The 15,747-nt window shown below is 51.1% G+C and overlaps 1 protein-coding gene across 6 annotated transcripts in view; it reads left to right on the top strand.

The window, feature by feature from the left end:
- Positions 1 to 1,225: 1,225 nt before the first annotated feature.
- Positions 1,226 to 15,747, top strand: part of TSPAN9 (tetraspanin 9) — a 205,867-nt gene continuing 191,345 nt past the window's right edge. The window contains exons 1-2 of one of the 6 annotated variants that reach the window (XM_058744017.1): positions 1,226 to 1,366; positions 6,081 to 6,146. Coding sequence is in view for 2 of the 6 variants with exons in the window: in XM_058744016.1 (XP_058599999.1) it covers positions 8,436 to 8,454 (19 nt within the window). In the remaining 4 variants the exon portion in view is untranslated. Of the gene's footprint in view, positions 1,367 to 6,080; positions 6,147 to 8,351; positions 8,455 to 15,747 lie in introns of those variants that run through there. The other 5 variants (XM_058744020.1, XM_058744018.1, XM_058744021.1 and 2 more) reach the window with 5 other exon arrangements.

Genomic DNA, 15,747 nt, shown 5'->3' with positions numbered 1-15,747 from the left:
TTTTTACAGTAGGACCACTCCCAGGCAGATATTGCTAGAAAGTCCCTTTCCCTCGCTGGGTCTATTTCCTCTTCTGGAAGCTGGGCAGAACTAGCAGCATTGTGCTCAAGGGTAAAGGATTGCCACAGCGACTGAAGACATTGGGGTGGGTGGGGGTTAGTGTAGGAAGACTTTATGGGGCTGTGTGTGTGAACAAGGTGTTGAAGGAAGGAAAAGGGGAGTCAGAAGGAGGTGGATTATTTGGTTAAGTGTTATAGACAAAAGCAAGACTTTGAGTGTATAAGGGGAGGGGGCCCCGGAGATGAGAAGAAACTGCCAGTCTAATTAGGAGAGGTCAAGGGGTCCTGGTAATTATAGTCAGGTTAAAAAAAAAATCTGTCTCAAGTCACACTCAACACACCATGGTTGCACGTGGGGAGCACAGAACCCGCCTGAGGACAGTAATACTGGAGAGGAGAGACGGCAGGCGCTCTCACTTGGGAAAAGAGTCAGGTCTTCAAGAATCCAGGCCCAGAAAGGCCTATAGGAAGCGCTGGGCCAGAGATGCCTAACTTGAATTTTCCTGCTTCAATTCAGTTCCTCCACCACACGGTGCCCTTTACCAACACTTGGAGGCCTTGCGCTCCTGGGGAGGCAAATAGCGGCTCCTCCTCCAGGGTATCTGCGGACAGGACCTACTACACACCGCGTGGTCAACATCTAGTCCGCCCGAAATACCGGAGACGGATTTCTCAGGCGTGGGGGCGGGGGCGGGAGACCGGCCGGCCTGGCTCCCGGGGGACGCTGGCGACCCAGGCCGCGACAGCCCCCGGGGCGGGGCGGGCGCGCGGCCTCCCGGGCTCCTCCCGCTCCCTCCCCGCGTCTGGTCTCGGCGGCGGCCCAGGCCCGCGGTGGCAGGGGGGTGGCGTCGTGCGGACGCCCCGGCTGAGCGGCGGGTCGGAGCCCCGAGGTGGGAGGGGAGGAAGGCTTCCGGAAGGAAGCCCAGAGGGCGGCCACGCCTGGCCCTGGACGCCGGTGCCCAGCGCGGCCCCGGCCTCACCACGGGCTCCCTCCGGCTCGGACGCTGGGGTGCGGCCAGGGGGTGTCCGAAGCCCCGACCTCCAGGACCCGCTCCAGCTCCCTCTTAGGGCCCCGGCCCCCCCTCCCCTCGCGCTCCGGACCCCCTCCCCTCGCGCTTCGGGCTGCTGCCCCTCGGCCCCGCCCCTCCCCGCCGCCGGCCCCGCCCCGCGGCCTCGCCGTTCCCGGGCAGGCCCCGCCCCCCGCCGCGAGCCCCCCCCGGCCCCGCCCCCCGTTTCCGCTGGCGGCCGCGGCGGCGGCGGCGTTGCGGGAGCGGGAGCGAGCCGGGGCCCCACGTTCCCCAAGCACGGTGAGTGCGGTCGGGGCGGGCGGCGGGCCCGGGGGCTCGGGAGCGCGCGGCCTTGCGGGGCTCGGGCCCGCTGTAGGCGGGCCGCGCCAGCCCCGGCCCGGATCTCCATCGAGGGGAGCGACTCCGGGGCGTCCCGGGGAGGGGTGTCGGGAGGGCGGTAGTGGGCGAGCCGAGGGAGGGATGGGGTAGGCGCCCTGTGAGGACGCGGGAAGCGGCCGGGGAAGGGGGTGTGTGTGCGCGGAGTCCCGTAACAGAGCGAAGAGGGGTCTGCAGGCGGAGAGGCTCGGACGAAGACCCTTTGGGAACGGGGCTGCGGGAGAGCGGACAGCGGAATGCCAAGTGAAGGGATGGGAGGGCTGTAGGCTGCAGCAGAAAGAGAGAGCCTCAGAGCTGTCAAGGCTTTCTGACTGTGTGGCTCCGTGGACTGGCTTGGGGTAGTCTATAGCGCGCCCTCAGGGAGGGCGGGAGCTCGGGCGGGGCTGGGATATTGCCTGCCTCCCCCCTTCGCCGGACACCCCTGACCACTCCTTGGGCCACCGCTGGCAGATCGGCACTCACAGTGACAGGGCTTTGGCACATCCCGAGTTCCAAGATGTAGTCCATCTGTGTATCCAAGTTTGGGACTTTAAAAAACTTTCTTGTGGTTGGGGGAAAAAAAAAAAGTCCCAACAAGAAACTGGCTTGTTATGTGAACAGTATTTGTACTTGTGTATCTCGGAACTGGATCCAGTCTTGGATGTTCTCTTTTTGAAAAAGATATTGGCCTCTTCCCTAACCCCTCCCCAAATGCGTGTACTGTCTGGGCCAATTTGAAGTATTGGAGTAATATGGAATCCCCCCCCGCCCCCCGCTCCCCGGGTTGTGTCGACCTTTCCTCCCCATCCCAAAAATGGGGATTAGAAGGCAGCAGCTCACCTCCCTTTGGTCCAGAGAAGCACACTCATGTGAGGGTGTCTTTCTGACCTGCAGCTGCCCCCTTCTCTGAAGTGACTCAGGTATTTCCTCCTCCAGGAAGCTTTCCTGGACTAGTGGAGAAAACTGAGGACTCATGCTCTGATCCCTGTATACCCACCAGCTTCCCTCTCTCTACTAAAAATAGCCGCAGAGAATGTTTTGTATGTATGTTCTGCTATAAAGATGTGCAGTCAGCTTGTCATTGTAAGTAATGGGGAGGGGAGGTGAGGTATTATGGATAATTTCAAACAATGGACTGGACAAATCATTTATATTTAGCTAAGGAATGCAGCCGGGAGGCAGACATTCACAGGGGCTTCCTATCTTCCACCTGGTCCTGGCATGGCTGATGCAGCTGGGCTCTGGGTTGGGGGTGAGGGAGGGAACAGGATGGGGGTGGAGAAAACTTTGAAGAGTAATTCAGTTCTGCACTCACTCATTGAAGACCTGCTATGTGCAAGGCTCTGAACAGCTGAGAGTGGACCAGAATGGAATGGGATTGTTTTTTGTTTGATCTGACTAAATCAGATTTTAGTCTTTAAATCTATGAACAGATATTTAGTATTAATCACAATAACCAGTGTTTATAAGGTAATTCATAGTTGGTCAAGTGCTTTCACTGCATTATTAGCTGTATATAATTTTATTTGACTCACACCTAATCTTGTTAAGTATATGTTCTTTTTAATTGTCTTCTTATAGATTAGGAAAATGAAGCTCAGAGAGAATAAATGACTTCTCTGAGGTTACAGAACTCATTAGGTGGAAGGAAGCAGAACTTGAACCTGTGGCTTCTGACCACCCCCCTGCCATGTGTTTTGCATTATGCTTTGCTGTCTCTGTCATTCTTCCCTATTAAGTCTGTGGAAGCTGGGCTCTGATCTTAGCTCTAACACCATCTGTTTGTGCAGCCCTGGACATGTTACCTCCCCTTTTCAGCTCTGTGTTTTGGAGGGTCACTGGATTAAAATGTTTCTAGAGTCTTTTCCCGAGTTAGATGATTAACAAAATAAGATGCCAGGGATAGCCGATCAGTCAAATAATAAGTGTGTTTTATTTAAAAAAGTTTTTTATTGTGGTAAAAAAAAATAACAGAATGTATCATCTTCATCATATTTAAGGGTAGAGTTCATTTGGGTTAAGTATACTCACGTTGTTGTGCAACAGATCTCTAGAACTTTTTCACCTTGCAAAACTGAAACTGTACACCCATTAAACAATAACTCTCCATTTCTCCCCCCCGCCCCCCCCCCCCAAACCACCGTTCTTTGTGTGCTTTATTCTGCTCCTGCTATGTGCTTAATAAATGTTGGCTTTAAGGAATTATTGAGGAGGGTTGTGAAGAAGCAGCTGGGCTTCAAAGGGAAGTCCTGGGGCCTGTGGTAGCTGGTTGGAGTGCTGGCCCCATCCCTGTGTCTAACTCCAGTACCACTGTATTGGTGAGTAAGTGAGTGAGTGGGTGAGGCCTTGGGCAAGTGCCTTCACCTCTTGTAGCTTTAGCTTCCTGCTTGCAAAACCAGGATAACAATATGAAGCTCTCAGGGCCGTTGGAAGGAGCAATGAGATAATGTATGTGAAGCTCGTAGCTTAGGGCCTCACACACAGCAGGTGTGCAGTAAATGGTGGTTGTTATTTATAACCTAGCTAAGGAGACTAGACTAATATGCTCAGAACAAGAGAAACAAGACTTCTTCTACCATTAAGGCCTAGGCCTGGTGTGATTGTCATCCTCACTGACTAAGAGGGAATGAGTCAAATCCAGGTACCTTAGTCTGGCACTCAGCATCCTTCCTATCCATCTCCAAGCCTGCCTGGCTAGCCTTATCTCCCACCCTTCTCACCCAGGGACCCAAACTGATCTCCCAAGCATGCTGATTTTCCAGCCAAACTGATCTCCCAAGCATGCTTTGCTCATTCCTCCTTTGTCCGTGAGTTTACACTGTTCCACCTTTCTGGATTGCTCTTCCCTGCTCCCACCTCCCTCTCTTTCAAGACCCTACTCATGCCTGAGTTCCTTCTTGGAGGCTTCTCTGTCCACCCATCCATCAAAGCACCTCTTTTTCCTTGGAACTCCTGTGGCATTTTCTGTTTTCATCTCTCCTGACTTTTATACACTGCCTGGGGGTGATTCTTTAGTGAAATCCACCAACACTTGGTGTGTGTGTCATAGTACAAGAGTCTGTGTTAAGTTCTGATGATACAAAAATAAAAAAGATAAAGGTCCTTGTTTTCATGGCGTGTATAATGCAGTAAAAGGTCAAGAAAGGGGTTCAAAAAGTGACAATTCAAGGTACAAGGTGAGTGGCCCATGGCATTATATGAGTTCAAACAAGGAGAATAACCACCTCAATTCTGGAGAAGCACCTCATGCAGCGGGTGGCATTTGATGTGAACTTTGAAGAGTGGCTTGCAGTTGAGCAGAAGGGAGGAAGGATCAGCCTGTAGAGAGGCGCTGAGAGTGTGGGCTGGTGAGTAGGTTGCATGAAGAGAAATAGAAGGCTGGACCAGGTAGACACTGGGCCTATTGTGGGTGGCCGCAAATGCACAGCCAAAGAATCTCATCCATTCGTCCGACCGTTCCGTCATAAGAAGCTGAGTGCCACCATTGCAGGCACTGAGCTGCTGCTGGAGAGACAGGAACTTGGCAGGTTTTCGAGCAGGGGCCGCAGAAGCAGGGCGAGGTCTAAGGAGGGTGAGTCTGGGGCCCAGGAAGGAGGAAAATCATGGTGGGGAGAGCACTGGGCAGCTGTGAGGAATGGCAAGGTGGAGCTAGACCTGGGACATGTTGGAAGCAGGGTTAGAGTGTTTGTGAATTAATTGAATGGGGGTGGCGAGGAGAGGAGGAAGGGGCACTGAAGCTGATTCTAAGCTGGGTGACTGGGAATGTGCAAGGCCATTTACTGTTTCCATTGTGTACCATCATGTCTCCAAGTAGATGATAAGCCCCTTCAGGGGGTGGATTCTGACTCCCTCTGTGTTCTTCCTGGCCCACTACTCACTGCTGAGCATCACAGAGTGGGCACAGTGTGTACCTCTGATGTCCTCAAGAAATGAATCTTGTATCTTCTAGAATGCCAGATTTGCATCCGCAGCAGTCTTTGTACATGGGCCTGGCTTTCTCCAGTGTCATGTTTCTGCAGAGAGCCAAGTGTTTCCTGTATATATTTTCATACCCCGAGTTAACTACCCTTTCAACTCCTGCTGCAGATTTCTCTCTCACTTGATGGGCATTTTCCACCACGTTTTTATTGCTCCACAAGAGAAAGTTTGGATGTGGTAGAGATGAAAACAACAACATGTCCTGTTCCTTTACATCAACCCCATAAGGGATGTGTGTTACACTCAGGTCTCAGTAAAGTTCAACAGTTTTACATATCTTGAAAGTTCGGGTCATTTTGTGAGTGGTCAAAATGACAAATGTTAAGCCCTTGATGCCAAGGTCTACTTCACAGATGGCAAATATGTATAGCATGGATTCTGTTCCTTCTGCCCACAGCAGACATTACTAATAGATCACAGCTGTCTTAACCACCAGGCCAGGGCTTGGGTTCTGCGTATGATGCTTTAGGCACCCACTACTAGCTGAGTGAACTTGGTGTAGCAGCTGGAACCAGTTTACCATTTCTGGTTTTCTCCGTCTGTTGATTGACTAGGTTCTAGATGGGACGCCTCCTCTCCAAAGAGTGGCCACTGCTGGACGGAATTCACCCTAGAGTGGCTTCACAGCAAAGCAATTACTTAATTTTTTATGTTTCTGCAGGAATATCCTGGGATCTTCTCCCCTCAGTCAGCAGCCAAGGTGCTTGTAGGAAATTCAAAGAAACAGGTCAGTCTGGGTCCATCGTGTGATGGGGTCTCTGAAAATCTTTGTGTTATAAACTATCTAAAGTCATTCTTGGGGAGGGAGGATAGAATGAATGGTATGCTGATGTTTGCTAGATGTCTCTCTGTCATGGCTTTTGACTTTGCATTTTGATAAGCCCCTAAAATTGGGCTTTGGGGGTAAGGAGACAGTTACTCCCTCCCCACTATTTCTGATTGACGGCTGGGGTAGTCCTCTTAATTTCTTTCCTGGCCACCTTGATTACAGGGAGGAAATCCAGGGACGCAGGAGAGGCCTGTACCTTCCTGCTTCCTGTCTCCTCCCAGCAGGCTTGGGAGCCAGGGTAGAGGACCTCCCACTAGCTGGCCAGAAAAGAATCTGAGGGAATCTGGCCAATCCTACTTGTCTCTGTTCTCTATAGTTCTCTATCCTGGCCGCCGCAGCAATGTCCCTGGCCCTCTGGGTGGGCACCCTCTGCCAGGACCCTCTCCAGGATCCTAATCTCTGCTCCCATAGCTTCCTGGGGTCTTGCTGATAGCTTCTTTGTCCAAGCACTTGTGCATCAAGGTCCCTGCCCTACTGGAGCCAGGCAGAAGCCACTTAGGCAGTAAGGCAGCCCTTGTGGATGGTGCTGATTCAGGTTCCCTGGGGGTACTGCTTAAAGACCTGGATCTTTTTATGTTTTAATTTATGTGTGTTTTATCCTGTGGCTTTCTCCTCCTGGGTGATTGGTAAATCTCTCACGTTCCAAGAACTCAGCAGTATGGGGGTAGGGATGGGGGTGGTGGTTGGAAGGATGGTGCTGGCTGGTAACTTATCTTGCCCAAAGATTCCTTTCTCTGTGAGTTGCAGCAGAGACTATTTGGTGTCCCAGGAGTGGCCACGGACCTCTTATTGTCCTGCCATACTTTGCACGTCATACTTAGGATGCCAGCGTTCACATTTATCATCATCACCAGTAGCCATGGTTTCAGACTGTGTCCACGACGAATTTAACTGAAGTCATATTAAATCTTCATTTAAATCTCCTTGAATTTTCACAAGAATCCTACACGGTAGCTGTCATTTGCCCCCATGTTACAGTGGCCACAGGTGAGGCTGAGGGCTGGCCGGAGCCTGGCCTAAGACCACATCTGTAGTGGGAGGTGAGGCGGGGATTCAGACCCTGGCCCGCAGCGCCTGCTTTTCCTACCACAGGCCAGGAGCCCCTTCTTGTGGCTCCCGAGAATCACCTCCAGGTCCCTCCTTCGGCTCCCGGCTCCCGTGGCAGGAATGTGGGAGCTCCCATTTTAAGTCTTCCCCCCTCCTCCCTGGGGCTCGGGTGGGGTGTCTGCTTTCATTGTTGCGCTGTGGGGTTTGGAGCACCGCCTGTGGATGGGCTGTGCAGTGCAGCCAGGCACAGTGGCCTGAGCCCAAGGAAACCAATCTGGCAGACAGCAAGCAGCAGGGAGGGAAAGACTTGAGGACTAGGTCACCCCTTGCCACTCAGCGCCTCCTGGCCCCACACAGTATGGCCTGCCCCATCATGGAGATCCTGTGCAGCCTGCTCCTGGGGGGTCCTGCCAGGGCAGAACATGGTGGCAAGCTTCCCAGGAGGCCTGCACAGCCTTGGGGAGACAGACGGCCCCTGACACCACCAGTCATTTCTAGCCAGAAGACCGTCCTTCTGTACATTTGGGAGGGAGACCTGAGGGAAGGACCTCCAGACAGGAAGTTTATCCTTTCCTATGGTTTTGGCCTCACAGGGCTTTGGTTGTGTCGTTTCTTGTCATGCTGTTGAGCCTCTGGAATGATGGTCAGCTCCTGGATGGAGGCTCTCACCCGGCTCCTGCCTCTGCCTCTAATGGGCTTTGTGACCTTTGGCAAATTAGGTCATTTTTTTGTGACCTTTTGCTTTCATCAGGCTGGTTTCTTCACCTGAAAAATGGGAGTCTGGACCGCCCTTTGCTAAGGTTCCTTGAGCTTTGATAAAGGTGGTTTCTGAGTGGGATGAGGGGGTTTTGGCTTCCAGTCCTGGGGCTTCCCGAATACCTCCTCCTCTTACAAGGGCCCTCTCTGCCTCTGGCCTAGAGGTACATGGAGGAGGAAAGAGTGAAGTTAATGATTAAAACAGAGGCCCTGGTTTCTGATGGAAGTGGGATGGGGCGGAGGTTGTTTACAGAGATGGTTGCCTGTCCGGTTAGTGGCAGGGTCTTGAGGCCTGACTTCCGTCCTGTGCCGGTGGCCCTGCTGCTGCTTTCATTTTAACTGCCTCCTGCCCCTGCCCGATGCATTTAGGAGCTAGAAGGTTCCATGGCTGCACTCCAGCCTGGTGAGTTGACAATTTCAACTTCAGTTATAGCCACAGCATAATGAAGCGAGAATATCTGCCTGGGTGTAGTCCAACTTCCAAACCCTTTCCCTTGTACTGAACCAAAAACTCAGCCTGAACTGGGTTGAGGTCCTTGTGAATATGACAGAGCCAGAAGGAGCACCTCTGCTGGCTTTGAGTGTCACAGCCTGTGTGCTTTAGTCTATACTCAGGAGTGAAATGTAGATTATTTTTTGAGTATCTATTGTTTAATACTGTCTGTGCTTTTGGGTTTATCACACCTCTTCTCTGCTTAGTCTTCCTTCCCACTCCTCAGACAGTGGTAGGAAATTAACTGTATTTTGAATACTCACTTTTTGAGAGTCTTGTGACCATATCTATGCTCAATGGTCAGTGTTTGTTCAAATATCTGACCTTGTGATAGGAAAGGATGTGAGTGGAGAACTGTCCAGGGGGTCTGGAGAGTCAGACAGCTCAGCAGAACCCCTGGAATCCTCTCGCGTACTGGGGGGGGCTTGACTGTCTCTGCAGGGGGGCTGAGGGTCCTGTTCTGGCACGGGAGCTTGGTGCGTTCTTAGCCTTGGCCTTAGCAGTGTAGGCCACTGCTAACCCTTATAGCATCTTCATGCAGATTCAAAAAACTGCTGTTTCTCAGGTTAAAAAGAAACATTAAAGCAAATACATGATTGTAAAACCTGAACAATGCCTGTCTCTGCCTGGGAATTCTCCTGGAGTCCTGGCTGTGTATACCCACCCGTGCCCACGGCCTCCTACCAGCTTGCAGGGCACATGTGGCTGGCGGCACACGCATGCGTGCTCCTCCCCCTCCCAGTGAGGGAAATGTGCCAGGCTCTGAGTCAGGGAGAGTGCTTGGGGGTGGGAACGGGTCTCTGAGACCAGTGGACAGGTGAGGGAAGTGATCTCAGGGGGGGGTGCTCAGAGCAAGGCTGGGACAGGGTGTGGCCATGCACATGTGTCTGTGTGCATGTGGGTTAGTATGCATGTGTTTGCCCTAGCGCGTGTGCCCGTGTGGGCTTGTGTGGGAAGGAGTTCTCTTGTGTTGTTCTGGGACTCAGGTGAGAGGCCCACCTGAGCCCTTTCAATACATCACTGTCTACCTGTGGTGGGAACACCCCCTCCTTAGAGGGCGGTGTAAGACTTGAACACAGTACCTGCCAGCCCTGCCTAAGCCCTCTTACCTGGCCACCTGCCACAGTGTGGAAACGGAGGCTTAGGGGGCTGATATTCTCCGACAAGCCCTGGGGGTGGCGGTGCCAGGGACAGTGGGAGCAGAGCCTGCCTGAGCAAGTCTCCAGCCCCCAATAGGGCCAAGCCCTATGGAAGGGCTCAGAGGGGCAGGGTGACTGGCTGGGTTTGAATGGGACTGTATGAACATGTAGAATGACATGTTGTGTTTTAGAGAAAGTGAGGTAGAGGTCTGGGCTTGCAATTTTCCACTTAATCCTGAGAGATTCTAAACAGCTTTGTTTAAAAACTGGACGTGCAGATTGCAGGGACCTGAGGGAGGAAGAGCCGTTGGGCCCCCCAGGAAGGCAATTAGGTTTGAAGCCAGAGTTTGGATCCAAATACAGCTTGTGGGACCTGGAGGGTGGGGAGGGAGAGCCCCTAGAGCAGCCCAGGAGGCATGAGTCACTGTGAATTAGCAGCCGTTGCAAATTGGCTCCCACTTGCCTGTGGAGACGAGGTGCAGGGGGAGGAAGCCCTAGTCCAGGGTCATTACCCACCATCCAGCCGGTGGGCACAGAGAGGGAAGGGAGTTGGAATTGCCTGTCTGTGCTCTTTCCCTCTCCCACTATTAGCCAGAGAAGCTGGAGATGATGGTGGTCAGTCAGCCTGTGTCTACGAAGGTGCCCCTTGAGGGACAGTCAATTCCTGCAGTGCAGGGAGATCATAATATAGTACACCATCCAATCCAGGGCAGGGCTGGGTGGAACTTTCTCTGAGGACCCCTAGAGGGTCCTAGGGGAGATGGGGCTGGGCCTTGTGGGAGGGGTGGGATTGTGAGAGGCACAATCTTTGTGTGGTCGAGGGTTCTTTGAGTGGTCACGGTGGTGGGTGGCAGGCTTGGAGGTGGGGATCGAGATGGGTGTGACCTGGAGATGAACACGGGGGAGGGGGAGGAGGGCTCCGGCCTGGGGGCACCTTGAATGTCATCCAGAGGAGAGTCACATTGTAGGAGGCTGGCAGTGGGGAGCAGGTGCTGGTCCCTGAATGGGGGAACGACAGGATGAAAGGGATGTTTTAGGAAAAATCAGCTTGTAGCAGAATTCAAGGTGAATTTTTTAAATATACCTTTCTTTGTTGTTGTCACAAAAAAACCCACAGATTCATTATAATATTCGAACATTACATGCATTATATAAAAGGAAAATCTCCTATAATCCTGCCCTTCAGAGATAATCACTGTTAATACTTTGGTTTTTATTCTTTCCAGGTATTTTTAGGATAGACCGGCATCCAGCTGTCTACCTACTAACTTAACAATTTCCATAAGTAGAATTGTATTATACTGACTGGCAACTTCTCCAGCCATCTTTCCACATCAGTGCATAGAGAATGACCTCATTCTTGTGAATAGCTGCACAGACTTGCTGGATGAGTTTTGTATTGATTGTTTATTGCTGTATAACAAACCACCCCAAAATTTAGCAGAACCGTTTTTATTTTCTCACAGTTCTGTGGGTTAGCCATTGAGGCCCAGCCCAGTTGATCTCATTACCTAAGCTTATTAATGTGGTGACTGTCACCTGGTGGCCCTGCAGGGCCTGGACAGTCTGAGAGCCTCTCTCAGGTGTCTGGTGATTGGTGTTGCCTCTCATCTGGGCCCCTCTTCCCCCATGTGATTTCTCATTCTCAAGGAAACTGTCCTTTAAGGTGAAATGGGATCTCTGGGACCTCTTGGGATCTAGGCTCTGACATCTCACAGGGTAACATCCATCTGCTGCTTCATCAAAGCAAGTCAGAGGGCCAGCTGGAACTCCAGGGTTGGGGGAAAACTCCACCTCTTGAAGGCGGCCTCCTTCATGTGTCCAGAAGGAGGAGAATTAGAATATTTGGGAATAGACCCCACCAATCTTTCTTTCTTTCTGTCTTGTCTTTTCCTTTTTTCTCTTTTCCTTTTCTTTCTTTCTCTTTCTTTCTTTCTTTCTTTCTTTCTTTCTTTCTTTCTTTCTTTCTTTCTTTCTTTCTTTCTTAGATAGTGAGCATGGGTGTGCACAGGGGAGAGACAGGGGAGAGAGAGAGAGAGAGAGAGAGAGAGAGAGAGAGAATCTTCAGCAGGCTCCATGCCCAGCATGGAGCCTGATGTGGGGCCCGATCCCACAATAATGAGATCACGATGTGAGCCGAAATCAAGAGTCGGATGCTTAACTGACCAAGGTGCCCCTAGACCCCACTGATCTTTGGAAGACAGCAAAGGCTTCTTCCCCTCCCAGCCCCCTCTTTACCATATGGGTCAACATGGGAAAGTGGCATGGACAGGACACTTAATCTTGTTGGGCAAGAAGTGCTGTTTGAGGTGGATTCTCTGTGTTTGCATGTGTGTGGGGCTCGTGCTGAGTGTAATCCAGAATTTGGGCTTTGGAGCAGACTGCTTCTCCTGCTAGGGCGACTGGAGCTGTAGAAGTAGAGCTGGACACTCTAGAAGCTGCCAAGAGCTTGGCTGCTTAGTACCCCTTGCTAATTTTCATGACGTCTCTGAAGAATGTGAGTCCGTGAGTGACAGGTCTTTAAGAAAGCCAGCTGGTCACTCCAGATCCAAGCCTCTGCTGGGAATTCTTTTATTCATTCACCCAGCAAATACTGCACCTACTAAGCCCTAGACTTTCTCTCCATCCTCTTCTAACTGCGGATGTGAAATAAAAAGACCCGGGCCTGTGTGATTCACAGATTTCACTTTTCCTTCTCAGGCAGCACAATGGACTTAACATTTCGACTTCCCACAATGTATTTGTTTTTAAAGTTTTCTTTTCACCTGCCTTGGTAGCTCTTCTCTCCTGTGAAATGTCACAAATGGCAGAGAGGCAGAAAGAAACAGGGGAAGAGCCAGCTCCGGGTCATTTATGAATCCCCAGTGCCAGTTTAGAGGATGCAGCAGTGGGGCTGCTGGTGAAGTCCTCCCCAGCACTGATCGTTCATCAGACTTACCTCTCCTTGGAGATCTCGGGCTGGACTTGATGAAATACACTTTCTCAGCACAACAATGTTCTTTGGCCTGTCATCTGCCTCGTGGTTGGTGCATTCATCAAATAAGAACAAAGGCTGAGCGGGTTCCACATTTGAAAATGCCTCGGTGTTTTATTTTCTCCCTGCTCCCTCTCAGCATTTCTTGGAAAAGAGATGTTTCGTGGCTGTAGGCTCCTCTTTTTGTGAAAGTGCAGTCCATGCTGCACAGCTCAGCCTCTCGGTCGTTCTCCCCCCTCCTTCTCGACTGTGCTATGGGGGAGCTGACCCAGCTCTGAGAGAGGACTTGGTGAGGACTGTGGGGAAGGGCGAGTAGCTGCCCTATGCTTGGAGCCACCCTGCTACATCTGGGTGACTTGGGGGCCAGCATTGTGCTACTGCTGCAGGGTTAATGGTATCTGATCAGCTCATGGGGCTTACTGCGGACCAATGTGTAGGGTTGAGGAAAATGTGAAGCCTTGTCTGCAAACCTTGAGAAAGCTGGCATCACAGCAAGACAGACCTCAGCAACTCCTTTTGGCCAAGGAATTGGAAAAACTGGATGGAGGACCTCGGCCTGCTTCAACTGAGAGTTCACTGCTTGCTAGGTAAATTCCCCATCAGTAGAGACCTAAGAGGCCTGTCTTGGATTCCTAACTTCTCTGCCCATGCCTACACCCCCCTTTCCGGTTCTCTACAGCTGTGAGAATAGATTCACATGTCAGCATGCTCAACAGTCATACTATCAATTCATCAACAAGCAATTATTGAATACTTTGATTCTTTTAAGATCTGAGGCATCTTTTGGTCCTGGTGCTCCAGGTGATGAGGGAGCTTCTGTTCATGATGGTGGTGTAGGAAGATCCTGAAGTCACCCCTTCCCATAGACACAGATCTACAGCTACCTAGGGGAAAATTCCCTCCGAAAAAGATCTGAAAACTACTGGAGTAAGCTCCTTCACAATGGATAAAGAGGCCACGTCGAGATGGTAGGTTAGGCAGAGACATAGTCTTGCCAAAGACTCCACCCCTGGCACGGTGGCCCACATTTGGGAGGGATCTCACAAACATGGAGCTTGTTCCTGTGCAGCAAGGAGTTTGTGCCCCACATTAGGCACCCCAGCCTTTGGGACCTGCATTAGAGACACGAGCCCCCAAAACATCTGGTTTTGAAGACCAATGGGGCATGTGTCTGAAAAAGCCACAGGGCTGTAGGGAACCCAGACTCCACTCTTAAAGGGCTCGTGTGCAGACTCGCTTGTCCTCGGACCTAGTGTAGAAGCAGCAGTTTGAAAAGTGCCTAGACCATAAGTGAAAGAGATCTGTTTGCTGTTCTTTTATTTATTTGTTTAGTTTAGTTTTTGACAAAGAGAAAGAGAGAGAATATGAGTGGAAGAGGAGGGTGGGGGGGGGGTGGAGAGAATTCCAAGCAGGCTCTGTGCTGACAGGCTCTGTGCTGATGCAGGGCTCGAGCTCACGAACTGTGAGATCATGACCTGAGCTGACATCAGGTACCAGACGCTTAACCAACTGAACCACCCAGGTGCCTCCGTTTGCTTTTCTTTTTTTTTTTTTTTTTTTTTTTTTTTAATTTTTTTAACATTTTTATTTATTTTTGAGACAGGGAGAGACAGAGCATGAACAGGGGAGGGTCAGAGAGAGGGAGACACAGAATCCGAAACAGGCTCCAGGCTCTGAGCTGTCAGCACAGAGCCCGACGCGGGGCTCGAACTCACGGACCGTGAGATCATGACCTGAGCCGAGGTCGGCAGCTTAACCGACTCAGCCACCCAGGTGCCCCCTCCGTTTGCTATTCTTAAGGCGTCTGCCAGAAGGACAAGAGGCTGTTGGGACTGTCTCCAGGGACAGAGATGCTGGTGGGTGCCATTTTTGGTGTTCTCCTTCTACCCAGTTAGTGGTGGTGCTGGCAGATGACATTTTGTCACTCTCCTTCTACCCTGCTAGCACTGGTGGGTGCCCCCGTGCGCTACTCCCTGAGACCGTGCCTCAGCCAGCAGGACAAAAGCCCCGCCACTACCTGCTGTCTGACTACAGCTCCAACAAAGCTGGCCTATGGATGTAGCCCACATAGGGATGCCTGAGCACCTGGCTCCAGTGACCAAGAGCGATTGTGTTTCTGGGTCAAATGGGTCTGAAACAATTGGAGAGACAGTTCTTGGCAGACTGCCATCCCCAGAGCACTGCACAGACAGCAGACTGAAACACACTCCCAGTTATCTGATGTAAAAGGCCTATTTACTTGCCCTGGAGCTTTAGCCTGAGGGGCAGGCTTCACATTTACAACACATCTAGAGGCTACAGAGGTGCTATCAGGGAACATAGGATACCATCTTTGAGCTGATCCTCAGCCTTGCTATACCTCTCAGAAAGTTTGCTAGTCCCTCCCAGAAAGGAGCCTCACGTTTTACAACTGTCACTGAGGGGACTCCTCTAGACTGCTTGTTTTGCAGGCCAGCAGGGTCTGTGATTATGTTCCCATAGGACTGCATATATTTGCATGCTTTAAAACCTGCTACTTGAGGATCTAGCTCCCAAATGGCCTGAAACCAGGTGCTAACTGAAATCTTCCCTCTGGAACACTGACAAATCTTGGCATACCCTCTACAACAGGGACCCACCAGGAAAAAAAACCGGCTGCTTAGATAATCACAAAGGTTCAAGAGGCAAACAAGAGCTAGGGCATGGTTGAACAGTAAGGTTCATCTCCTACATAAGGCCACTCCTGCAAGACTGGGAGAGATAGCTGTTTCACCTAATGCATAGAAACAAACACAGAAACTCAAGCAAAATGAGGAGACAGAGGAATAGGTTCCAAACAGAAGAACAAGATGAAACCCCAGAAAAAGAAAACAAAAAAACAAACCTTAGTGAAATAGAGATAAGTAATTTACATGATGTAGATTTCAAAGTAATAGTTAAAAGATGCTCACCAAACTCAGAAGAATGGTTAAACACAGTGAGAACTTCAACAAAGAGATCGAGAATATAAGTACCAAGCAGAAATAGTAGAACTGAAGAATAACTGAATTGAAGAAGACATGAGTGGGTTTCAAAAGCAGACTGAAGCAGAAGGTAGAATCTGTGAGCTGG

This window comes from Neofelis nebulosa, chromosome 8 (assembly GCF_028018385.1).
Source record: "Neofelis nebulosa isolate mNeoNeb1 chromosome 8, mNeoNeb1.pri, whole genome shotgun sequence".
Taxonomy (NCBI): domain Eukaryota; kingdom Metazoa; phylum Chordata; class Mammalia; order Carnivora; family Felidae; genus Neofelis; species Neofelis nebulosa.
This window is presented reverse-complemented; position numbering and strand designations above follow the sequence as displayed.